The sequence below is a fragment of the Natrix helvetica genome, assembly GCF_964273705.1.
Source record: "Natrix helvetica genome assembly, chromosome: Z".
NCBI lineage: Eukaryota > Metazoa > Chordata > Lepidosauria > Squamata > Natricidae > Natrix > Natrix helvetica.
Genome location: NC_138554.1, coordinates 23,883,214 through 23,910,024, shown reverse-complemented (window position 1 = coordinate 23,910,024; position 26,811 = coordinate 23,883,214). Strand labels below are relative to the sequence as shown.

Sequence of the window (26,811 nt, the reverse complement as noted above, 5' to 3'; positions counted from 1 at the left end):
GTACAATACTACGGGCATATATTTCTTTTTGGGATAAAATGAGTTTTATGGCACTCTTGATGGGATCCTGTTTTCCTAACAATCAGACTTTAGACACTACAGGTTGATATTAAATGCATAGTGTATGTCTCTCTGTGTGTGTAAACTGTCAATTGTATAATTTAGTGCATATTATTTAATCCTTTATTTGCTTGTTCCATTTATATCTCCTGGGTTTATCATTGTTAATGCTAAACCATGCCAATTTTATGTGAATGTGCTCATGTGTCCATATAACATGCTAGATTAGGCTAAATGGCGCTAGGTATTTTGTGGCTTAGTAGTAATATGGCAAATCAACAATTGCTTTAGTGTATTGTGAGATGCTAGATCATTAGATGGTTTGCTTGTTGGGCCACAGTGAACACCACAATTGCATTTTGTTAATCAGGGTTAAGGGCCTAGCACATTATATGAACCCAAACTCAATGCTGTGGCAGAGGTACTCTTCAAATTAAAATTTTTCCATAAGGGATGTTACAACTTTGGTTCTTCATTGCAAATTAGCCGCAAGGGTCAATATCAATGATCAGTGACTCCTAATTTGGATGAGAAGAGAAATGACATCCCCACAGACCAACAAATGCTCCAACAAAACCATAAAAAACCAACCAGTGTTTTCAATTAAACCTTTTAATCATCCACTTTCGATTTACACTGATCATCAAAAAAACCACAATAGTCTTTTCACTTGCCACAGGACTGTGCATGTGTCAGCCCATCTGGGACCAGTCTCCTCCACCATTCCCACACACAGATATACACTCATGACCCCTGCATTCCAGACCCACAGGAATGGCAGAATTGAAAGCACCTATCTTCCTTCAGTGAAACTATCAGATTTTTCTTTTCATGATGATCAACTTTGAGAGAGGAACAGCTTACCTAAGATTCTTTTTCTGGGACACTGCCAAGAGGCCTGAAATAGGGGCCCTCTAGGGGGAAATCATTTGGGGGTTGGGGAAGAGCTTAAGTGGTATTATCTTTGTTGAAATAATGGGGGATATTTTTTTTAAAAAAAAAACTTCTTCTAAAAAGGAGGCTTAAAGGGAATGAAAAGATATAACTACAGGGAAGTAACTTCTCCTCTGACACATACCTCGATTACTGCAGCTTTCATGTATTTTTCAATTTACTTGGGGGGGGGAACCTTTTGCATATGCCACTTATGGAGCTCTAACTGGCAGTTGTAAATGAGAACTTTGTGTGGGACTGATACAGCCTCAGATGATGATGTGGTAAAAAAAAAAAACACACTCTGAGGAACATGCTAGTAGTTTTTTTGTTTTTTTGAAGAAACACCCCTTCAAGATGTGGCTAAGTGCTTTAAATAAACCCAATTCCTGCTCAGATACATCAAAAGACACAATAAACCCCTTGTGGGCCTCAAACATTCTGACAGCTAAGGAGACTAACAGGAAAAAGAACTGTTGTAGATACAAAATGCTGCTGGGGGAATAGAGCAAATTTGGTCACCTGTTTCCCAAAAGGTTCTTATTTTAGAAGCTGGAAATTCTTGCTTCCATCACTGGAACTGTGGCAAAGTAAAATACCACTGCTATAGGCAAAGACTTTGCGATGCGTTCTCTCTTTGCATGAGAATGTGGAGTCAAATTAAAGGCATACTGTATAAACAAACAGCACGGGAAGCAAACAGCTTGGATGGTATGACAGCTATGAATTATGTACCACTGACACAATACATCTGTCCTGATCACATGAGCAGCCCAGAAAAGGAACAATTCAGCAGCAGGAGGAAGATTTTCCATGGACTACAGCAGAGGGAAGGATCCTGCAGGATGAAGGCTACACTCAGCCTTTCCAGACATGGGAAAGGATGCAGCAGAGGGCAATGGCGTAAAAAAAAAAATGTTTCAGGAACCACACTTGGAATTCAACCTGCCTCAGTTTTCTTCTTTGGTTGGCAAAGTAGCCCAGGCTGCAGTTAGATTCCTATTCACGTCTGGAGGCCTGAGGTTATTTCTTGTGTGTGTTAGTCCCAGGGTACAGTCACTGAACTGCACATTACGTGCTTTTCTTTAGAGAAAGTGCTGCTGCCTTGCTTTGGATCTGGAGGAGAGAGAGAAATCCATTATATTATTGTTCGGAAATAAGGGTAAAAAAATTAGCTGGGGAAAGGTGACTTCATTTTTGGCTAGAGCCAAAGATTGCTTACTTAGAGCTACCAGATCTGAGCAAAAAAAAATTCTAGACAACTATTAGATAACAACAAAGAGAAAACTAACTGCTGCCTTCCAGATGTTTGCAGCCCAGAGTTGGTAGTCCCAATATTTGGACTTAAACTTAGAATAACTTTATTGTCACTTTAAATATACATTAATCCGGCATACGTTAAAATGAAATTTCGTTGCATACAGTACTCAAAGGGTCACCACTTTGAATATACACATAAACATGACAAAAAAATTACGCATACCCTCACACACTCACATATATTATATGACACACAGAAACAACAGAGTCTAGTTTGGATGCATATTAGCATGTGCATGGCTAATATTATTGCTAAGGTTCACATCTCTGCTGAGTGGTGGGAGAGAAGGCTACCACTGGCAGCTCAAGGCTGCTTCAGCATGAGAGTTGACACTTTGCAATATTCCAGAGGACACCCTGAAGTGCAAAGACACACCAGCACCCATAGTCTCTTTTCTAAAACCGGGTTCCTTGGGGCCAGTAGAAGTATGGATTTGTTGTTGAAAGGATTATTTGATGGCTGAGGAGTTTGGACAGTTGAGGTTAATCAACAAATACAAAGAAAGGAACTGAGATAGAACGCATGACCTACTTTCAAGAACTTAGGCACCAATTCCCCAAGCTGCTTTTGTAGGAAAATGTTTCTACAACAGGAGTAAGAACCACTACAGAAAGCAAAATTTGGCCAACTGCACGAAATCATTCCCCTGACTTTAGTGAACAAGTTCCTTCTTACATACTCAGGCGTGTTGCATAAAATAGTCTATTTTATATAAATAAAAATAGTTCTTTCTAATACACAAGTTTTAAAGCATCCAGGTGTTCTAATTTTCATCTTAATATAAACTTAGTTTGCCCTGTCTCTTGAACTCACCTCCTTTATTACTTTTTCTCTGAGCTCCTCATGAGTTAAAGGTCTGTTGTCCTCTTCCTGTATTGGCTCATGGCCGAGTCTGGAAACCACAAAGAATGATCTAATTAATATTGTCCTAAATACTACAAATATGTCCTTTAAAAAAATCTGTTCTTGAGCTATTCTAAAATCTGATTGCTCCTATGAGATTAGAAGAATAAGGGAACATTGATTTCATATTCCTCCCAAGAGTTTGATCTTCTATTTGTTCCTTTTTTTTAGTTTAACCCACTAAACAGATCCTGCTGTGTTCTATTTTATGTAGAATTCCATGTAGACTAGAAAATGATTCAGAAACTGGAGCTTTTCCACCATTGCTGTTCCTATTGGCCTTGACCTCCAAATACCAGGATCCAAGCATCAATAATGCCTCTGCCACATTGTGCCCCCTCATCAGAGAGCAAATGTTGCAACATGGTAAATAGTCTTCCCAGTTTTATAATTCACCTGTGACTTTGACTCTTGTCAGAGAGAAGCATATCTTAGTTTGAGCATCAAGCTAAAGTAGTTTTATTTCAGCATATGTCTTTGTTTTACTGATTTTTTTTTTAGTTTACTCTTTCAGTTCCTGCTTTTTTTAAAAAAATGTTGCATTCTCTTGCTGAGCTGTGGATGTTTCTTGGCTTTAACATATATGCTGCTTTTTCTATGCATCTGAGTCACAAAATTGCTATATAAAATACATTGTTTAAAATCCCATCATTCCTAGAATTTAACACAATCTTCAACCCCACCAAGCCAAAGTATGTTGGGTACAGATCCCATATTTCATGAAGTCATAAAATACTTTTATGTCAGATTGTGTTAACTCTGCCAATAGTAGTTTTAAACCATGATTAATCACTTGGCATGTGGTACAGATCTGGCCAACTGTGTTAACAAATCATATTTAAATGAACCATGGCTCAGTGCAGCCTTCCCCAACTGGGTATCTTTCAAATGTAGAGAGCGCAAATCTCCATGAATTTAGTCATTTTTTCTGTTTTAAAATTATTTTCATATGTCACTGCTTATACAGTAAATTTATATGTCCTTTGCTAAATGCCATGCATAAGCCTAGGGCTATCACTATAAAAATTAAAGTAATAATAACAGTGACGTTGCAGGCAAATCCAATTGACTGACCGTGGATCGAGAGTTTGTACCCCACCAAATGCTACCCAAATATCCGTACCAACAGTCCTGCCAATAATGTGGGATTCTGAGAGCTGTCTGCAATATCTGGAGAATCAGATTCCTCATCCCTGTGATTTATTTTACTCCAATTTCTTGCTTACAACAAGAAATTCAAAGCTACAACTTCTCTATCAGACGGCTGCCCTGTGTGTCTAGAGATTTCTGATGAGCAAAAGCCCAGTAAATCAGTTCCAGCTGTCAAGCTGCTCTTAATGAAAGGAACACTGAAGCAGCACTCACCTGACATTTATATATCCCAAGGCCCTTAGGAATTCCAGAAGATTAGGTGACCCCACCACAAAAAATACGTCTCCCATGCCCCATTCTAATTTTAATGTTGATAGTGGGGACAGGCCAAATGGGGGCTTAGTGGGATATCCTTTTGGATTGTTTGTGTAATGACCAGCTCTCCTTACCCAGCTGTGGGTGGCCGAACAGTAATCGCAGTTGGCCGCAGCCCTGGTGTCTGCCCCAGGATCAGCTGTGCTGTCTCCACAGTATCATAGGGTTCATCCTTATCCTAAAAAGAGACCAAATTTATTCCAATATGCCAACATTAAATGGGTTGCTACTATTACTAAAAGTTTCTAACTTTTTTGTTTATAGAAATATATCACACACACACATACATAATATAATAAACTATTTTTAAAAATGGGAATGAGCTAGGTGAAGCAAAACACTGCAAAAGTGAGAACTTTATTGGATCTACAGAAACCTATGACTACATGGGACAAAGCAGAGCTTATTCTACAGCAGGGCTGTCCACTTGTGGCAACTTTAGGACTGATTGACTTCAATTCCCAGAACATGGCTGGCTGAGGAATTCTGAGAGTTGAAGTCCATGAGTTTTAAAGATGCCAAGTTTGGACACCCTGGTCCTGCAGCTTCAGTAATGTATTATTCCTGCAAATTCTAAGTGGATTTTTATGCAATAAAACATTTTCCAGTTCTTGTTATAGCAATGTAAATTAGGTTGGGTAAGCTGGGAAAAATTAAGCTGAAAGTCACCTCTTCCTAAATTGGGAGGGGGGGAAAGGGGGCAGGAGGGGAGAGGAACCATGCAACACTTTGTCTGCACAGACAGAGATGAGAAATGACCCATCTTCTGCCTTGTTGCTGTCTGCATACCTCAGCTTTCTTGTAGGAATACATTGTCAGGAGCGTATTGACCTTCCGTTCAATTATGCTCAGATAAATGGCAACGTTCTCATCCTGAGCGGTTGTTGTCCCTCCCAGCACTTTTTCCAGCGAAGAATGGTCACACTCCAGTTTCCAGAACAGAGACTCGATGGCTTTGAGAAGGGGGAGAAAAAAGGAAAGTGAATTCTGATTCACTTGCTTGCAGGAATTGCCAAGTTCTTCAGAAAGAAGGTGCGGCTTCTGCCTGCCCTAAAGATAAGATAAATTAATCAACTGCTCTGCACTGCAGCTGTGGGGAACCTGTTTCCAATACTTATTTCCATGGATAGACTTTATCCGATCTTCTGTCTAGGAGTTGCAAAATGGATGATGGGATCATTGGTTTTCCAAGATAAAGGAAGATTGAAAAGAAGAGCAGCTGAAAAAGTGATACAACCTTTGTAAAGGCCCACTTGTCTTCTATTAAACTTACAACCTGCATACATGTGTAATGTGGGGGGGGGGGGGAAGGCTTCATTTATGTTGTCCGAAAGAATTGCATCAGATCCACCAGATAAGTCAAGGTATTCATATTTGAGGGAAAAACACACACTCTTGTTGACATTATACCCTTCAAATACTCTGCCCACTAACGAAGGTGAGGGTGTAATCTGTAGCCTTTGGAAATTGGACTAAATTCCCCTTTGCATTGGCCATATTGTCCAGAGCCAGTGGGAATTAGTATCTACTTTGCCCAACTTTCTGCTCAAAGTAGGAAGTGTCTTTCTACTCCCAGGTTGCCCCCATGCCATCTGAGCCATTCTCAACAAGCAGCTTTTTCCAGCTGATCAATGAACAATCAGCCAGCCACGGACCAATCCTCCGAGCCTCTTCTTATCCTCTTTTCCCTCTCATGGTTCTAACCGTAACTACTAAAGCTAGGTTAAAAAAAAAAATCTAGTGCTTAAAAAAATAGAAGGTGACCATCTTTGGGGGACCAGTATTTACCGGAAGAGGAGATGCATAATATAAACAAAATCCTGACTGTTAGATACTTGCTCTAACTGCAGTGGTTTCCACCAAGGTCCTCTGTTCTGGCGGGAACAGAGGTTTAATCCTATTGGTCGAAGGGTCTGCTGTCAGACTCAACCTTCGCTGGATTGTTCTCACTTGTTGTATTCAATAAAGAGCTGCTGTTACCATTAGCCTGTGTGTGCCTATCCATTACCCAATTTAACACCAACCTCACTATATTAAGATGTGTCACACTAAATAACGTTGGCCTACCGCTTGTTTGGATCATGCACATCTCCACATACTCACTGGTTTTACTGTGAGGGTGCAGCATCTGACACAAAATATGGCAAAGGGTGCTAATCTAGCGCTTATTACTGTCAACACATGAACTTTGATGTCCATTAAGCTTCTCCTGATATTTGCTGTCCATCATCATAGGTGGCTATAACTAAGTTTTTGGTACTGAAGTCTGTGGGCTTCATATGAATCAATTTTTAAAACTCAAGGAAAACAATGGTGATGGGGGCACTGGGGGCAGTCTGTGGTACCAGGGGAGGAGCTACGGCGCCATTTTGGCTTCTGGCAATTTAACTGATGACCTGGAATCCTACGATTGGCTGCGATCATCCTGGCAACAATCACAAGGGGCGCCACATTCCAAAAAGGCTATTGCACTCCTGGAGTAATTTTTTTTAAAGAAAACAAAACCATAGATGTCGTGAAACAGCACCCAGCTGCAAAGCTTCAGAAAATAACTTTCTCATTATTATTCAGATTTTACTTAATACAGCCATTAGTAAGCAACTCCTTTTTCTCCCTCACCACTTTTAAGCTGCTCCCAAATCTTGAGGAACTTTTTCACGTTCTGCTCAGCCTGATTGGCCTCTTTCACCGTATCCTCCTGCTGGCCTTCAGTGTCATGGAGCTGCAAGAGCTGCTGAGCCTCCCTTTGACTGTTCCGCTTTTGAATCTCCTGGATCTCATGGCAAAGCTGGAAAAGTGAAGGTAAAAGATGGGAGGGAGTTATTTTTACCAACTGCAGAGGCATAGTTATTAGGGATGGAAGGGGCCTGGGAAGGCATTTGTTCCAGCCTGCTTTCTTGTTCAGGAATCCATTTCTACAGCATCCCCATTAGAAGGACATGTTTAAATACCATTCTCCCAAGTTAGTCTGTTCCACTGCTGAATATCTCTTACTATTAAGAAATGTTATCCAGCTAAAATCTCTTTCTTATTTAAAGTTGTTTCTTTCTCTGTTTCTAAAACAATTCAGAACAATTCTTCCCTTCCTTCTACACGACAGCTGTACTATATTTGATATTTGAAAACAACTAACAGGTATCCCAGAGTTTTCTTTTCTCCAGGCTAACATCAGCCATTGTTCCCAACTGTTCCTATTGTTCTTCCCAAGGCTCTCACTATCTCACATTCACATGTTCCAGTCTGACACTGACACTGCTTCCCAAAATAGTCCAGGCCTGCTGCAAAATAGTGGAAGTACAAGTTCTCTCTTGTACTTTCGTTGAAGCAGCTTAGGATGGTATTTGCTTTTTTTTTTTTGCAGTTACATCACACTACTGGTTCATGTTTGGCTTGTGATCTATCAAGACACTCAGATTGGTTTCACCCATACAGTGGGGCAAAAAAGTATTTAGTCAGTCACCAATTACGCAAGTCCTCCCACTTAAAAAGATGAGAGAGGCATCATAGGTGGACCTCAACTATGAGAGACAAAATGTAAAAAAACAAAACAACAACAACAACAACAAAAACAATCACATTGGCTGATTTGGAAAGAATTTATTTGCAAATTATGGTGGAAAATAAGTATTGGGTCACCGACAAACAAGCAAGATTTCTGGCTCTCACAGACCTGTACCTTCTTCTTTAAGAGGCTCCTCTGTCCTGCACTCATTACCTGTATCAATGGCACCTCTTTGAACTTGTTATCAGTATAAAAGACACCTGCCCACAACCTCAAACAGTCACACTCCAAACTCCACTATGGTGAGGACCAAAGAGCTGTCAAAGGACATCAGAAACAAAATTGTAGACCTGCACCAGGCTGGGAAGACTGAATCTGCAATAGGCTAGCAGCTTGGTGTGAACAAATCAACTGTGGGAGCAATAATTAGAAAATGGAAGACATACAAGACCACTGATAATCTCCCTCGATCTGGGGCGCCACGCAAGATCTCACCCCGTGGGGTCAAAATGATCATAAGAACAGTGAGCAAAAATCCCAGGACCACACGAGGGGGGGGGGACCTAGTGAATGACCTGCAGAGAGCTGGGACCAACGTAACAAAGGCTACCATCAGTAACACACTATGCCGCCAGGGACTCAGATCCTGCAGTGTCAGACGTGTCTCCCTGCTTAAGCCAGTACATGCCTGGGCTCGCCTGAAGTTTGCTAGAGAGCATTTGGATGATCCAGAAGAGGATTGGGAGAATGGCATATGGTCAAATGAAACCAAAGTAGAACTGTTTGGTAGAAACACAACTTGCCGTGTTTGGAGGAGAGAGAATGCTGAGTTGCATCCAAAGAACACCATACCTACTGAAGCATGGGAGTGGCAACATCATGCTTTGGGGCTGTTTCTCTGCAAAGGGACCAGACGACTGATCCGTGTACAGGACAGAATGAATGGGGCCATGTATCGTGAGATTTTGAATGCAAACCTCCTTCCATCAGCAAGGGCATTGAAGATGAAACGTGGCTGGGTCTTTCAACATGACAATGTTGAAATCCCAAACATACTGCCCGGACAATGAAGGAGTGGCTTCGTAAGAAGCATTTCAAGATCCTAGAGTGGCCTAGCCAGTCTCCAGATCTCAACCCCATAGAAAACCTTTGGAGGGAGTTGAAAGTCAGTGTTGCCCAGCGACAGCCCCAAAACATCACTACTCTAGAGGAGATTTGCATGGAGGAATGAGCCAACATACCAGCAACAGTGTGTGCCAACCTTGTGAAGACTTACAGGAAACGTTTGACCTCTGTCATTGCCAACAAAGGATATATAACAAAGTATTGAGATGAACTTTTGATATTGACCAAATACTTATTTTCCACCATAATTTGCAAATAAATTCTTTCCAAATCAGCCAATGTGATTGGTTTTTTTTTTACATTTTGTCTCTCATAGTTGAGGTCTACCTATGATGCCAATTACAGGCCTCTCTCATCTTTTTGAGTGGGAGAACTTGCACAATTGGTGGCTGACTAAATACTTTTTTGCCCCACTGTAAAATTTCCTAATTATTTGTTTGTTCATTTAGAACTCCCCCCCCCCCCCAGTATTAATGTGCCTTTGATTTGTCCTATCTAAATGCAAGATATTGCTTGGGCTGAAAAACAGCAAGATGAATTTCAACTTGTTAAAATCCTTATCAATTTTGATATTACCCTCATCTTTGTTACACAGCCATGATGGCACAGTAGTAAGAATGGAGTATAGCGGGCCAATTCTGTCCAATGGAGGAGTTTAATCCCGACTCTCTCAAGGTTGACTCAGCCTTCCATCCTTCTGAGGTTGATAAAATGAGGACCCAGATTGTTGGGGGCAATTTGCTGATTCTGTAAACTGCTTAGAAAGGGCTGTAAAGCACTGTGAAGCGGTATACAAGCCTACATCTACAAACCTGTCAATCATATTTTCCAACTCCTCATCCAAGTAATTTATAAATATGTTGAATGTGCAGAGCCTAGAATGAAGGCCTGGGATACTTCAATTATTCCTAACATGGAAGAACAGGATACATTCATATGCATTTATAAATTTCTGCTCATTCAAAGATGGGTGGATAGCAAAGGTGGTTTGCTTCTGGTTCGGCTGAACTGGTAGCGATAATCTGGCCGAACTGGTTCCCCAGTCTCCGTTGGCGTTGCTGGCATCTTGTTTATTAGCTTTTAATGGTGTTTGCACATGTGCACAACCATTTAAACCGAACTGCGCATGCGCAAGCAATGTGCGGCCCACGGATGTGTGAGCAAAGTGGTACCAGTTTGTGTAGGAACCCATCCGTGGTGGATAGCATTTCAATTCAGTGGTTAGTAAAGGTCACAGAGGCAGTCACCTAGAAAAAATACTGCCCTTCTTAAAAAGAAAAAGAAAAAAAGAGAACGGAGAAAGGAAAGGAGAGAGAATCTTTTCCACTCACCTCATGAATTTCTTCCCATAGTCGGTCCTTCTGACTGTTTTGCTCATTGACATAGTTGAATTGAGCAAAATTTCTTTCCCTATCTATAGAGAAAAGGATAAGCATTATAGCAGCCAATGCATTAATAACCAACCAAATATCCAAGGGGCACCGGAGGGGGAATAGCTCACAAATGTCCCATCAGTAGGCTCTTCTCGGCTAACCAACCTCAGTAGGTCGAGGCAGTGAACACTATCTAGTACAAAATGATCCTTTTTTAAAAAGGAACTACAAGTAACTGCCATTCACATACATCACCTTTAACAAATGTATCCAGAGCCATATTCAGATCTTTTGAGCCAGTGAGCTCCAGGAGTTTATCAAAAGCATTGCTGTAAGATTCAAGCAACTCTTCTTCACTGTCTTTCCGTCTGCGTTCTTCTTCTATTGAGAGTTAAAAAACAAAAGTGAAAGAAAGGATCCCAGTTCTTCCTCTAACATTACATGAGCTAAATCTCTTTTCTGTAACTCCCAACTCTGCAATGCTCAGAAACAGTTAAAACCTGTCTCTTTATAAGGGCCTAAAGACTGAATACACATTAAAAATAAAAAGAGAACCATTACAATTTAATCACTTTTCAGTAGATCCAAAACATTGATGTTACCATTAGATTGTTCTATCAATAAATTTTTAATAACATTTTTCCAAACTGAATGCCAAACCTGGCAAGAGTGCTGCACTAGACATCTGAAAAGGAGTGAGTGCGATCATGACAAAAGCTGGATTTGCTTTCATTCATATTTAATATGGTCACTCCCAAGTCACATCTGTAATAATTTCCCCCTTCTGTTTTATTAAAAACTGCAATTAGATAACATCTGTCAGTCTCTCAGAGGGTCCCAGATGTACACCATTGCATTACAGTAACCAAGTTATCAGGATGTTGGAAAAGAGACCACTGGAGGCAAGTTAACTCCATCTAGAATCATTGCGGTTTATGAACCAGCAACTGTACCAAGCTTGATCCAAAGGCCTACCCAATTCATCAAACAACAGAATTTCATTTTAAACAACTCTTACAGTGTTTCTAAGTACCACCTTTGAAGAGGCTTTTGTCCATTTCTTAAACAAACTTCATCTAAGGTCTATACAAGTGAATGAAGCCCACATCTTCTTTTCACTGCACGTTTTTTTATCCATATGTGCATTGTCTAAAATTGTCTAAAATTCTACTGACAATCAATTGACCTTCCTTTGCAGCCCCCTGTACCAAAAGTAAAAAACACTTGAGCAAATAATTTGGAAAGGTCACATGACTGTTTATGCATTGGTCCTTTTTATCCACTTTGTTGTTACCGTATTTTTCAGAGTATAAGACGCACCTTTTCCCCTCAAAAAAGAGGGTGAAAATCTGGGTGCGTCTTATACATTGAATACAGCATTTTTTTCTCGTTTTTGCCCCCCTCCTCTACAAGCCTCCTAAAGGCTATGCATACCCTCTTTTTTTGACAAACAATGGCCTGTTTTGGGGAGGTCTGCAGTGTGCAAAAACTTTTTTAAAAATTTGCCTCTTCAAAATCTTGGTGCGTCTTATACTCTGGTACATCTTATACTCTGAAAAATATGGTAATTTTAACGTTTTAAAGCACCAAATATCCTGCCCCCTGATGTGAAGTTGACCCAATCCTCTTATCTTTTTCTAAGGGCCTAAAGACATGGCTGTGCCAATTGGCCTGGGATCCCAGTGACGGATCAGTGTAATGGAGACCATTGACTAAGTAATAACAGATCCCATCTATCCCCTCCCCCATTCCACCCCCCACCCTCCTCGTGTGTCTTTGGTTGTAAAGTTTGATTTTAACATTTTATGTTTTCGCTTATATGTAACTGTAAGCCAGCCAGAATTACCTTGTGATAAGATGGGCAGCTTTTAACCTTTAAACTTCTTTATACTGTTATTTATGGCATTGCAAGCCACTTGATAATGAGATGGGCAGCGCATAAATTTTAAAAAATAAATAAAATGGCTGGCTTCAAGTAACCTAGCAGGGGCAGTTACCCAGACGGTTGAATGCCAGAATTGCTTGCTTTTAAATCATTGCAACCCCTCCTGGCTCAGAACTTGCTTTCTACAGCTTCGAAGTCACTTTCCCCTACTAAAGATGGGAACCTGCAAGTCAATCCTATGCACAATAAATACACACGTTTCTTTGCCTTGGCTTTCAGTGCTTCTTCAGTGAACGACCTTTCCTGCAGCTTGATGTTGATGAATTCAGACATGCGGCGGTCGTTCTCCAGGAAGCGCTCCAATTCTTTCATCTCAGAGATATACTGCTTTAAGTCCTTCTCTGCTTTGTCCTGCAGCTGGCCCAAACGGGCATGAGCTTCATCCCTAGGTTTATCCCAAAGAAGAAATAAGGGCAAGTTTTCAGAGGTGGGCAGAACTAAGAATCCCAGTTCCTAACTTCTCTTCAGGTCAGGGCACAGAAATGATTCTGTTTGCAAAGAAGCCAAAAGCTCCCTCCAACTTTAGCCCAGTATTCTTCTCACAATGGAATGGGTGCAGGCTGAATTCCTGGCACCTCAAATAAAAGGATTTCTGCTAAATTTCAATCCCAGCTTATCCAGCCTGGGATATTTCAGTTGCATCAACTGAGGAAAAGTCCTCTTGGGTGGGAAAAAAGAAAAGGGATGAGGTTAGGGAAAGGAATCCCTAAGGCCAATAAAATAAACTTTATTCAGCAGACTGAACATTTACTTCATTAATATTTAGGGATCCAATCTCCCCCTTTTGCTCCTGCTTATTAGTGCCTGCCTTTCTTCCTTGTGGTTTTGTTTTAGAATAATGGAATAACCCTTGTGGGTCTTCCAGACTAAACCTCTGCTTGAGCAGGAAACTCTATATCATTCTGGGCAAAGGCTGTCCAATCTCTTCTTGAAAATCTCCCATCCGTCACTTATTGTCCTGCCCTCTGGTACTTTGGAATGTAGCTCCACCCCTTTTCTCAGTGACAGTCCCTCAAGAATTGGAAGACTATGATGTCACCCCTAGTCCTTCTCTTCGCTACACATATCTGTTCCCCCAAACATTCATTGTACAGTTTGGCCTTGAGGCCCCTAATCATCTTCGTTGCTCTTCTCTGCACTTTTTCTAGAGTCTCAACATCTTTTTAAGTGGATCGCTTAAAAAGTCAGAACCAAACAACCTAAAATCTGAGCAGTCCATTAAATAACAAGCAAACAGGGAGAATAACAGTTTCTGCCACCCAAAAAGAGAAGGCATATAAATTTATAAATAAATAATAAAAGGAGAAGGCCTCTGACCCATTGTGTTGCTCAAGTGTGAGAAAGACGATACGAACTGAGCCTTACTTCTGCTTTATGTAGGACTCCTTGCATTTTACCCTTGACCCTTGCTAGATTTCTTCTCAATGGCTTTCTTAGTTTTTGCTATAAACACATTGATCATGTCATGAATCACAGCCTACAAGCACAGGCACCAGAAATAAGCCACAGCAACATCAATATGACAAGTGTGACATGATGACATTGCATATCTAACACAATTAAGGATTTGGATTTGGACATCTGAGATGAATACCTAAGTCATATTATTTGCGTCAAAGCACATGTGTTGTCACTGCCCACCTGCTGCAGATGCCCATGCCTGTTAAGTTTGTAGTTCTAACTCTTGGCTGGGAATCAAACTAGACTCGAAACAGCTTCTAAGAACTCAAGAATCCAGATTCCTAGCTTTTCCTACTGTATTATATTGTTAACCTGTCTAAGTATTCTGAGATGGGTTAGGAAAGAGATAACAGTAAGCATCAAATGTGAGACTATACTTCCACCCCCTAACTTCCAATTAATTGAGACTGGCTTCATTAATCATGCTGAGCCATGATATGCTTATCCAGGTTTACCAAATAAGCCACAATTGGCTGGATTTTAAGCCAAAATCACTATTTACAAACCACAATGATTGTGTTTTACACATACATCATGTGATATAAAGCAAACAAAATCATGTGATATAAAGCAAACAAAATGGTAAAAAGTTACAATATTTATGTAGTTACTTATCAAGCACATCTAAATTATATTAAAGCAACCAAAATATCTTTACAATCCCCAAGGCATATCACAACTTTTGAGTACCTCTAATGTTTGGAAGTTGAAAGCCGAAAAATTTGACACACCCTAAATTGTATATCCTGGCTCAGTTTCTAGTTCTTCTGTTTATGGAAAGGCAAGAAATCCAACAGTAACAAACTAAGAATGAGGGTAGACTCCATAATTTGGGAGATCAGGGTACCAGAGACAGGTTTGCAGTGTTCACGTCACCTTTAGCCAATGCAAGATTGTCTTTATGGTATGGTTTGCATACATGTACAGGGAGCATATATCTTCAGTGATCTCAAAGCAGACAGATTATTTTATATAATGCAGATGACCAGTTTTGATATTAAAGTGAGACTATTAAAAGTTTGCACTACAAAGGAAGCATGGTTAATAATTAGGAAATCGCCACAATGCATGGATAGAGAAGGGTATTCATGAAGAATATCAAGAAGCTTCAGCTGGTACAGAATGCAGTGGCATGGGCAATTGTATGTATCCCTAGATCAGTGCTTCTCAGCCTTGGTGGCTTGAAGATGTGTGGACTTCAACTCCCAGAATTCTCCAACGAGCATGGAGTCAAAGTCCACACATCTTCCAAGTTGCCAAGGCTGAGAAACATTGCTGTAGATGGACAGTCGTTACACTTTTGCTCTTTGAGTTTCATTTGTTGCCAGTTTGCTTCCAGGTCCAATTCGAAGTAATGTTTTTGACTCTACATGGCATGGGCTTTAAAGGGCTATCTAAGGGAGCACTTCTTCCATACAACATCTACCCATTCCATCGATCTGGGCAAGACAAGCTTTCTGCAGGTCCCATTCTGTGAAATAATTCCATCTGACAGGACCTAGGAGGTGAAACTTTTGTGCTATGGCACCCATCCTCTGAAACATCTCCTTCCTGAGGTGAGGTTAGCCTCAACCCTTATGACCTTCCAGGAAGACCTCAAAATGTGCTTTTTATAGCAAGATTGGGGATTCCCTGGTACTTTGGAAGCCTGCACGCTGGTTATATTGTATGTTAACGTCTTCACTCTTGTGATCGTATTTTATATATTCTTATTGTTCTATTGTTTTAATTCTTGGTTTTAATGTGTACCACTTGGGGTCACTTCAGGTGAGATAGGCAGCCGTATCAATCAGGCAAGTCAAATGAAAGTTAGAGATAAAAGGGAAAGCAGCATGACAGTTAAGCAGCAATCATGAACTAGTGGAAGTATAAACTCTTTGCAATGTAAGACCAAATCTAGATCCAGGGACAGGTTCCCCACACCGACTGATCATTGCTTTCCTCTAACCTTGCATCATAAGCTGCAGAGGAGGTGCTAACCACATTGATGATGGTTTTACGAGTTTCCAGCAGTTCCTGACAGAGACAAACAGAGAAAGAAAACATAATTGTTGCTATACAACCTTATCATTCTGCACAAAGGTTCCATGTCCTTTTTGAAGCCTAGTTTTTCATTTTCTCGCCTAGGCTTTCATTCTCTCCAAAACATCCTCACCTTCGACTTAGCAACATGCCTATTTGCACATTTTTCTTCCTAATTCTCTTATTCATAAACTATGATGAATCTCAAAAAATGAAATTGGGCTTGATGATTATTCTTTAGGGTGTAATTCCACAAGCATAAAGTATCCTTTAGGCGCAACTGGGAAATCTGCAGCAGCATCAAAAGTTGCAGGTTCTTCCAAGGAAAAAGTCAAGAAATCCATTTATTTGCAAACATTTTCATTAACAAATAAAGCAAGGTAATCTTCACCATGTAATTTCATACATATGCAACAGCTTACATTTGGGAAACTCTACAAAAAGTGGGTGACTAATCAATTTGTATTTTTGACAGCTTGGAATATTCTGGATAACTCTTTTAACAGCAAATGTATGCAGAACCAGATATAACTCAAAGTATCAGAAGTTCATTGTTAAATTATGTTCTCAGCTTTATAACCCAAAATAACTTTTCAAACTACATTTTTAAGCCCATGATTTCCTATTTGCCAATTTGGCACCTCAGGTTTAAGAGTACCAAAATAGCCAATCACACCTTTCCATTCTGGACAAAAGTTCTTGCTAAGCAACTGAATCCCAGAATTCTCTAACAGAACCTCATTATCTTATAACGTGACTCCAGTCTTCCTTGAAATTCTGTTAGCCAAGAATCCCAACAAGTTCAGCCATTTTCTTTTAAATTCACTCTACCTCCTCTAAATCTTTATGTTGCTGTTCAAAGTGATCATGTCCAACTCGGAGAATGTCTAGATCCTCACGTAGTTGTGAATTCAAGACGAGTTGAGAACTGAATTCAGAGGTGATCTGGAAACAGAGAGCAGAATGAAGGAAGTTTAGACCACCCACAAATTCTGGCACCAAATCTGGGTATTCCTAACTATTTTTACCTTATCTAGTTGGTTTTCTACTGTCTGAATCTTTCTTTGCAAATGGGCTCTCTGTTCCTGTATCATGCTGTCACTGCCCATCACCTGCTTCCGCTCAGCCAAACGGTTCTCCCAGGTTTCGATCTATTAATAACAGAAAAAGAAATTACGGTAGTTGATGGAAGTGACATGTAGGTTAGTTTCAGACCCAAGAAATTAGATATTTGAAGAAACCCATATCCTCTCACGTCTTTTGCTCTAACGTTTGATCTTGGGCTCTAAATGCCAAACCCTATTGCATTCTTCATCCCTATATTTAACCCAGAAGTCTAAATCTTAATTCACTTATTCCCACACAAATTTCCAATTTTCTGGATGTGAAAGAGACATCCACCCCCCACCCCCCCAAAAAAAGACAGTACAGGTAGTTGTGGACATATGACCACAATGAAGCCTGCCCATTGCAGTCTTATGTCGTGATGGTCATAAAACGGATCAGTCATGCAGCCAAACCGATTTTATGGTTTTTTTGCAACAATTGTTAAGCATGGTTTGCTGAAATCCAGAAGTGCCGATTTTCAGCAAAACTGTTGTGAAATGCAGTGATGTGACCACAGAGTGCTGCAAACAGCCATAAATGTGCCTGTGTTGCCAAGCATCCAAACTTCGATCGTGTGACCATAAACGGGGCATGACTGTTGGAACTTCAGATCTAAGTTATAAGCCCCTCTTTGGGTCAGCCTAACTTTGAACAGTCACTAAGCAATCAGTTGTAAATTGAGGACTACCTGCATTATTTTTCCCTAATGTAGGAGGATTGCAATTGCTAGAATTCTCAGCAACATGACCAAAGGGCTGAGTATTTTAAAAATTGAAAACCCAACACATCAACTAGATGTTATGTAGCAGACAGCCATCTTAAGACTTTTCCATACTGCCTCTAAGACCTTGTATCAGCACGTGCCACATCTCTTGTTCTTTCATATCACAACTACATCAATCTTCTAAGGTCCCCGAATCCTAGCTCTCCAACAGGCTGCTTCATCCCATTTTAAAAAAATAAATCTTGGTCTTATCTTGTCTCTATACCTCCTGATCAAGCCGAGTTATCCGCTTTTTTTCTTTACTTATTTGTTCCTTCACTGCATCCCGTTCAGTCAACAAGGACCGGAGAACTTCACTTTGGGCTTTTTCCTTCTTCTGGTTGCTATGGCCCTCAGCCACACCCTGTCTGTATCGTAGATCTTCGTTCTCTTTTTCCAGGCGCTTGACCTCAACCCTGTCCAACGAAAACGTGGGGATTTTCAGAGGTGGTAAAATAGCGTGGCGAGATGAAGCCTGGTGGGCAGGAATAAGATGATCTTGGTGGTGGTGATGGTGAGTTTTGGTTGGGAGTGGTGGCAGCGCCAGTTTGGGAGAGTTCGTGGCACGGGGCAAGGAAAGATTAGAGGGATATGAATTTGCAGTTGAACATGTATTTCACAAATTATGAATGGGGAATAAACGATAAATGGAAATTCAGGTGGAACGTGCATTTAAAAGACAGCCAGTTTGGACAATCCACTATTCCTATTTGCATTAGGAAATTGTGAGCATAATTGTCTGGGGCAGATATGACTGTTGGGATAATAGGACTTGTCATTGTAAAATAAGCAGGGGAAATAAAAGTACATGATTCCCTTAAAGTTGTTATAATTTTTGAATGCCTAGAGAGAAAACCAGGAAGGGAAGTTCTCCTGGTAGCAGGCAAAATGAAGTAGCAGTTTAAATAAGCGGAGGAAAGAAAGTAGGAATACTGGATTCTCTAGGAATACACTGGCTTAAAGGGATAGGATGAAGATGGATAAAATCCTGGATCAATACTGCGCAATTCTGCAAGCACACATAATGGTAGACACCAACTATTCCTACATATTTGTATAGCATTGTGTGGGGTAGGCCACATGGCCACATGGTATTAAGTAAAAGCAACTCATGCACATTCACAATGGTCAATTATATGTTGCTAAGAGCATAGCGGTTGTCATGTGCATCAGCATTATGTCAACATCTGGATCAGCATATGAAGAGGGAAAGGGAAAAAGAGACTGATTTTTTTTTTATGTTTCAATTTTTAGTCTTCTCCATGAAGTAAGGCATGTAATTATCCAGACTGTTTCAAAAGCCAAAATTGGAAATGAGAGCTCAAAAGATGGAAATCAAAGAATGGATGCAGGGTGTCATCGCTAACCAAAAAAAAGATGAGGCTAAGAAAGTATGAAATTATTCAGGACTGGAAAATAATAAGGTAAGAAATCAGCTACTCAGCTAAAACGTTTTAAGGTTGGAAACAAACAACATGAACATCTGAGGGAAGTTAAACTATCTCTAATGCTACTTCTAATAATAGCAATTGGAACAGATTTCGTAGATTTTTATATAATTTTGAAAATCTATTCAATTAGGCATATTATGATTTCTATGTGTTTTGAATGTCTGTGGAGATTCTCAGCCTTCCAGGTCATAATTCTTCTGCTCTCTTTCAAAAGGCAACTGGAATGTCTTTGTTTTTTTTCTTAAAGTTGTTTTGCTTCTCATCCAAGAAGCTCTATCGGTTCTGTCTGAATAGTGGAGAACAGAAGGATTTATATTCCTTGAAGTCATGTGGTCCTTACATGATTGCAAGGAATATAAATCCTTCTATTTTCCACCATTCAATCAGAACTGATGAAGCTTCTTGGATAAGAAGTAAAACGTCTTCTAGAAACTCCAGTTGCTATTTGAAAAAGCACCTTTATGTGTTTTGAAGTTGACACCACTAAATCCCATGGCCAAAATAGGAGCTGAGGTCCAATGTATCTGAAGAATGAAGTAGACATAATAATGAGACGTTTTAAAAGTATATAAAAGATCATGAGACGCTTCTTCTAAATCACCTTCATTTCTCTTACTTTGCCCCTAATATAAGGTCAATTAAATTATAATGGTTTAACTCTTGCATAAAATGAAAGGAAAAGGTAGCTTCTCCTCCCAGCCTACACATGCTGAAGGTTTCAGAATACATTTTGAGAAATGAATAATTGATGAACGATATTTGATTAAATACGTACGTCTGTCTGCGGAGGGTTTCGCGAGACTCCAAGGCATAAGCATGGCGGTCACCTTCTAAAAGGCGGAACTGGCGTTGCAACTTGGCCAACTCGCCTTCAGCTAGTGGAAGACAATGTCATGGGAAGTGCAGGTAGAAAGAAAGAAAAGTGATAAGGAAGACAGCCTAATACGGTATTTTTTTGCTGAGGTCCCCTCCCAATCACTGAAAGGTGAAGTAAGAATCCTTCTAAAAGACCTGGTTATCACCCTGGAGGCAATACATCTGGGGTAGGGATCACTGAGTTTAGGATCTGTATTTTGTTCTGTGGCCCTGTCCAAATAAATAGGTTTTGTGTAATGAGCAATAAGATGCTTTATGATCTACCATGTTTCCCTGGAGACCTCCCTGGATAATAATCCCAACTGGGCTTTTGAGCACATCACCTAAAATAAGCCCTCCCCCGAAAATAAGCCCTCCCCAAAAATATTGCAACACAGCAGCAGCCAGGTGACTATGCTCGCCGCCTCCTGCACCTCAAAAATAATAAGACTTCCCTGAAAATAAGGAAATATTTCGGGGGTCAAAAGAAAATAAAAGCCTGCCTTATTTTCGGGGAAACATGGTATGTATGATTCTCTGCGTAAACAGTTATCATCTTTGGCCAATATTAATTTTTTGGATCAAGCTAATTTTCAAATTCCAGTTTTTGTGGCTAGACAAAAAATGAGAGTTTTTAGGTGGTCACAAATTACTTTTCTGTCTTTGCTAAACTTAACGCACCTATAAGTACTTTTAACAACGCAGAGAACTAGATGTTTCTGCTTAAATTCAGTTCTGTCCCTGCCCAATCAATATATGTCACTGTCCTATTACAATCTCCCTACACTCTTTGAATATCCTCTGGCCTAGATTGTTCCCTGAAGTTTAACCATTTGCCATAAAATCAGGACAGTTACTCTTATACTCTCATACCAGAATATTTTATTTTCCACCAATCTCATAGTGCACCTGCCAAGAATACCAAAAGCTGTATCATCTTACACATATCCATACAGAACCTAACCAATGGGAAAATAGGTTTCTGCTTTTCTCCAGGACACCTTCTGAATTTCAGATCATATGTTATGGCAGGGATAGGGAATTATGGTTCTTTTATGACCTCTGAGCTTCAACTTCCAGAATTCTGGGAGTTGAAGTCCACAAGTCATAAAGGAGCCATAGTCCCCCACCTCTGTGCTATGGAGTCAACTGAGAATACACAAACTTACTGTCTAGATCAGAGATAAACAACATAATGCTCAGAAACGCTAAAGTAGCCACAGATATCTTCTTTGCTGACCTGGCAAATCCCTCTACCCCTTATGTTTTGCTTTTCCAGAAAAAAAATTCATAAAAAATGTAAAGGAGAAGCTAGCTTGTTGAAAAGCATTGTCTTTATTTAGAAGAGTGTATCAAGGCCCTGTAGGGTTTGTTGGAAAATAAAAATTGCGGTACTTCTTCTGAACATGTGAAATACTTGCCTAGAAAAAGGGAAGGAGATTTTATACTCCTGTTTTATTCCATCCCTCTGCCTCAGTCTTGCTTTGGACAATTCTGAAGTCAAGGACAGGCAGACATTCTTGCTCACTCACAGCTTAATGACTCACTCTCCAGGTCTTCATACTAGCAGAGACACATGCCTCTAGCTATCCCCATATGCTAGCAAAGACTTTTGTGTTTCAGCCTCCTTTAATTTAGTTCCAATTTCAATACCAATGTACAATGAAGAGCTCTAGCTTACAGATTTGCTCACAAAACATACAAAGGCATGTGGAAAACAGCCACAGTGCCCTGGTTCTGTTTCTTTGGCCCCCTTTATTATTGAGATACAAAGAGCTTATTTCTTGCCTGTTCATTTTCAAAAACTGGCTTCTTTGGCAGCATTTTAATCTGGCCTGAGAATGAGCTCCCAATCTCTTCCAGTCAAAAATTAACGGAAAATTATCATTTGATTCAATGGGGAGACATGCAAAGATTTTGTTACCTTTGTTTTTGTTCCCATCCTATTTTGCACTATTGTTTGCTCAGCTCAGCGAGAAGCTCTTTTAGCGGTGCACATTTGCACGCTTTACTATGCAGCCTACATTTTCTCAACTTTTTTCTCTAAAGGTTTCACAGCTTTCCATGGCAGTACATCAACATTTTTGAAACAAAACCACAGCAACACCTCCAGTCAAATACCCTTTATGCAACTGTCAAGCTATATTTGAAATGAAGATGATACAGATATTTTATAACAGATTTAGACTGAGAAAAACTGCAGCACATAAAACTAGACGATGAAATTCTGGGAAACCTTCAGTAAATCTAAATGTCAAAAATACACTTGCTCTAAGTCCTTAGCTACTGCCTGCCAAATCTTTTGATCTATGGGGATAAAGGGCTTTCCAACAGGATAGAAAAGCAGGGGGAACTTGAATTATTATGGCAGATTCTCCATTAGTGATTTAAAGTCACAGTTATCCAACTCTCATGCTAAAATATTATATTGTACTGTATTGCATTGCATTGCATTGCATTGCATTGCATTATCAACTCAGTTGACAGCAGGATGCCAATAGAAGTTACTCTCAAGTCACTGGTAGAGATAATGGCTTACAAAAGGGATAAACAAAACTTTTGGATCCCAGCCCGGCAGTCACTTTGAAACAACCACTGTCCCAGTCAACTAGGCAAAATTAGGCAAAACTAGGCTTCTTGCTTTCCTATTTCAACACTGAAAACATATTATAGGCCTGTTTCAGAGGCTCCAATATCTCTAACACCAATTAGAATTTGGCAGTGCAGACGGTTCCTATGGCGATAACTTCCACTTCTCCCTTAAAAGGTACACATATCTTCCAGGTCTCCATCATCACCATCACAATATCCTCTTTCCTCTCTTAGATATTACCTATGCCTTCTAGGTCCCCATCACTACTCTCCGAACGAAAGCTTGAGGCAGATTTGAAGAATGGCATCTTCAATTTCTACCTGTTGAAAGAGAATGAGAATTCTGAAACATTATATCACTTTTTGAAAATAATTGTTTCATGAAAGGTAGCATGTGAAAAATGGCTAAAATCCTCAACCTGCAATTAAGGAGCCTCAAATTCAAATCTGGTGTCACAACATTTCCTGGGGCCCAGTTTTACACATCATACTGAGCCATCATGTGTTATGCCTCTGGTTTAGCATGTTGAATACATTTACATATTGTTGTTGTAAAACTGATTTATGACTTGGCATATGATACAAATCCAACAAACAAATTTATGCAAACCATGGAACTATAGAATGTACTTTAAACCACAAGCCTGTTTTGTTCTTTTTATTTAGGGACAAGCAAAGTGTAGTTTTGCAAACTGCTGTTGGACTAAAACCGCTATGACTCTTTTACTACCTAAGCCATTAAGAGTTGTTGGTCTACATCAGGGCTTCTCAACGTTGACAATTCAATGAAGTGTGGATTTCAACTCCCAGAGTTCCCTGGCCAACCATGTGGAAGTTGAAGTCTTTGTGTTTGAAGAACATGTTTTAACCTATATAACCATAATGGGTGAAGGTGCCTACTGTGTATGCACTGTCCTAAACCCTCTGAAGGAAGAGCAGATTAAAATACAAATGGCTATCATTTAAATGGCAATGATGAAACAACAAACTAAATACCTTTTCCTTTAAAGTGATGCTCCATAAAAGTGAGTATTTCAACTATTCCTATAAAAGAAATCCTCACCAGATGTTTACTTCTGATACTTAGTATAACTTAACTTGTACAGTGTACTATATATCATCTTCCTTTCATCTTCTCAATTCATCGTGATTTTTTTTCTTCCATGGCTGTCTCCCAAAATAGAGCTATAATACTGAAATGCACAACTTGTAAATACAGTCATTCCCTAATTGTTTTGTGTTAGCTAAGCATTATATCTAATGGAAAGGCTTACCAAAAATAGTAACATAAGCACCCTCTTCTTCCATGTTGACATTAAATGACAAATAAGTTAAACATGCAGAAGACAGAGTATAAAAACTAAGAAATAGAAGAATCTTCCGTAGAATTATTTGTAATTCTATTTGGGGAAATATTAAAAAGGAATATCTAGATGACTATGTGTTAAAATTCAAGCCAGGGTATTATGGGATGAGAATTGCACTATTTGTCCGAACTGGTAGCCTTTTATGAGACAAGGGGGAAGGAGTGTCGCCCTCCTAAACTTGTCAGTTTTACCCACATCTTTCATCCCACCTATGGTACGCCTCTGAACCCAAGTTCATACCATACCACCATGGATTGCCTCTGCAAGAATGCAGCCACCCTCTTTTAGTGGTGGTTCTTATTTCTGAACAGCCAGTATCCTGATGGAGAGAATGAAATAGAGCCCATTATGGAGTGCCACAGGCCTTGTCTCTCTTCTTATTTAACAGCTACATGAAGCCATTGGGTAAAGTCACTCAGCAGCAGAGGGTGAGTATCATTAACATGTTGATGGTATTAATCTTTAAATGTCTGCACTGGGTTAGAAAAATGGTGCAATGAAGAGTCTGGCTGGGTTATTTGGATGACTGGATGCAGAGGAACAGACTTAAGTTGAAGTTTAGCAAGGTCGAATGGCAAGTTCACAATCTGGGGTCCCGATCTAAGGATGAGTCAAGACTTCCTATATGATATGAGTAAGCCTGAACATGGGAGAACATGATGCAACACTATCTGCCACTGCCGCATTTAAAATCTGTCTGTCACTGCAGTCTCAGCATAGGAGATCATGGAAAAATCTAATCATATCTACTATCTCTTCTCCAAAGTGTTGAGATGACAGTTCCCAGAATCCCAATCAAATATGGCCTTAACTATGTAGTTTGGTAGTCTGAGAATTGTAATCCCAGCATATCTGGAAGGCAACAGATTACAGAAGCCTGCCTTCCAGATTCCTTGAACTGTCTGAACAATAGAGTGAGTTTATAGTTATTTTAGTAACTAATTTTATTGCAAATGTCTGCAAAGTTGAACAGACAAACCACTTTTCATAAAGTTAACAACTGCACACCTTTTCAGCAGTTAGGTCCATTTCTATTTCAAAATTTATCTAAAGCACCACCTGAAAGACCACCTGAATTCATCAATGGTCCCAGGACTGTTTAAAATTATATCTCTAACTCTTTCACATTATCCTCTTTCCCCCCCCAAAAGAAATATTCCATATTGCACAAATATTATTTTAATGAAATAGAAAATACATTCTACCCTTCCACCACGGCTTGTTTTTACTTAAAGCAATTCAAGGAGAAGACTTTAACTAAATGTAATGATTTTTCCAACTTAGGAGTCTGTTAGAATCAGTTTCATTTCAATATCCTTGCCTGAATATGACTCAGTTCAAAACAAAACTTAATTAAATCAGCACTCCCCCACTCCAACAAAAAATAATAAAAGTACCTTGTTCGCTAGAGAACCCTTATGACAAATATACAATTAATATTTAGGCAGTCAATATTTTTGTATCCTCTGATACAGTATTCTGGTCTCTCCAGCAACCTCAGCCGTTGCTTTTGTTCACTCAGTTGTTAGCAACCATCTCCAAGAAATGCATCAGCTTTCCACCAATCCTGATGAAAGATGGGAGGGGAAGGAGAAGCAAAAGTGTGAGTTATACCCAACTAGCTAAAGTGTTTCCTTGATTCGTTTACAGGTAATTTAGGATGCCAACAAAATAAAATGGATTAAAAGTTGGAGGTCAGAACAGGAAGTAAAAAAATAGGTTAAATCAGTTACAGTAGGAAAGGAAAAACATTAGAAAATGACAAAACCCTTGACATTTAAAAAATAAAAAAGATGATTGATTGAGAGCTGTTAAATTCCACTACTTGTTAAGAGGGCAATACAATTGAATGAGTTAAAACAAGATTGCACAGGAATGTATATTTATTGTTAACCTCAAGAAACCTTTAAGTGTACTCAGGGACAGTGATATATTGCTCTGTTTCCTATCCCCATCACTTACTTTACATTCCATACATTCCTATAATTTTCTATCATGTTATATACTATAAAGTTCTAGGCTTTTAGATTATACTAACATCCCATTCAGGCTTATCATTGTCACTGGATCTTCAAAATAACAACAGCTGCCTAGTCAAATACTCTACCATTTTTAAACCTTAGGTATAGCCCTATTTTCTGCACATTTTGCCTAGAGGGATGTACTTCCTCCTCCCAAAAACCTTGTCTTGTATTTGCCTTATGTTTAACCTTCACTCCAGGCTACATTCTTTTCCAAACTTTTCCTTCTTGGACTTCTGCTTGCATTCCACTTTTCATTTTGACTCAATCTTCCTCCAATACATGCATAATATGAACTCAGATCCATGAACAGAGTAAACACTTCCATGCTCTGCAGTGCCTTAAAGTTGAGTTTGCCACTTTATTACGTTAATCTTATGTCCTTGCATGCCTTTAATAACATCTCAAGCTTGTTATAGATGGTATAATACAGGTAGTCCTCGACTTACAACAGTTCATTTAGTGACTGTTTGAAATTACAATGGCACTGACTTATGACCATTTTTCACACTTATGACCATTGCAGCATCCCCATGGTCATGT

General features: G+C 39.6%; 1 protein-coding gene across 1 annotated transcript; it reads right to left on the bottom strand.

Annotated features, from left to right (window-relative positions):
• Positions 1 to 671: 671 nt before the first annotated feature.
• On the bottom strand, positions 672 to 25,758 carry ODAD1 (outer dynein arm docking complex subunit 1). The gene is made up of 15 exons (XM_081933795.1): positions 25,645 to 25,758; positions 23,122 to 23,201; positions 20,209 to 20,308; positions 18,209 to 18,398; positions 17,141 to 17,263; positions 16,944 to 17,057; positions 16,039 to 16,106; positions 12,827 to 13,014; positions 10,940 to 11,065; positions 10,643 to 10,725; positions 7,304 to 7,472; positions 5,474 to 5,637; positions 4,759 to 4,862; positions 3,128 to 3,206; positions 672 to 2,109 (listed from the first exon to the last, which is right to left on the bottom strand). The coding sequence occupies exons 2-15, from the start codon at positions 23,186 to 23,188 to the stop codon at positions 2,065 to 2,067; spliced, it is 1,620 nt and encodes a 539-aa protein (XP_081789921.1). The 5' UTR covers positions 23,189 to 23,201; positions 25,645 to 25,758; the 3' UTR covers positions 672 to 2,064.
• Positions 25,759 to 26,811: the final 1,053 nt, after the last annotated feature.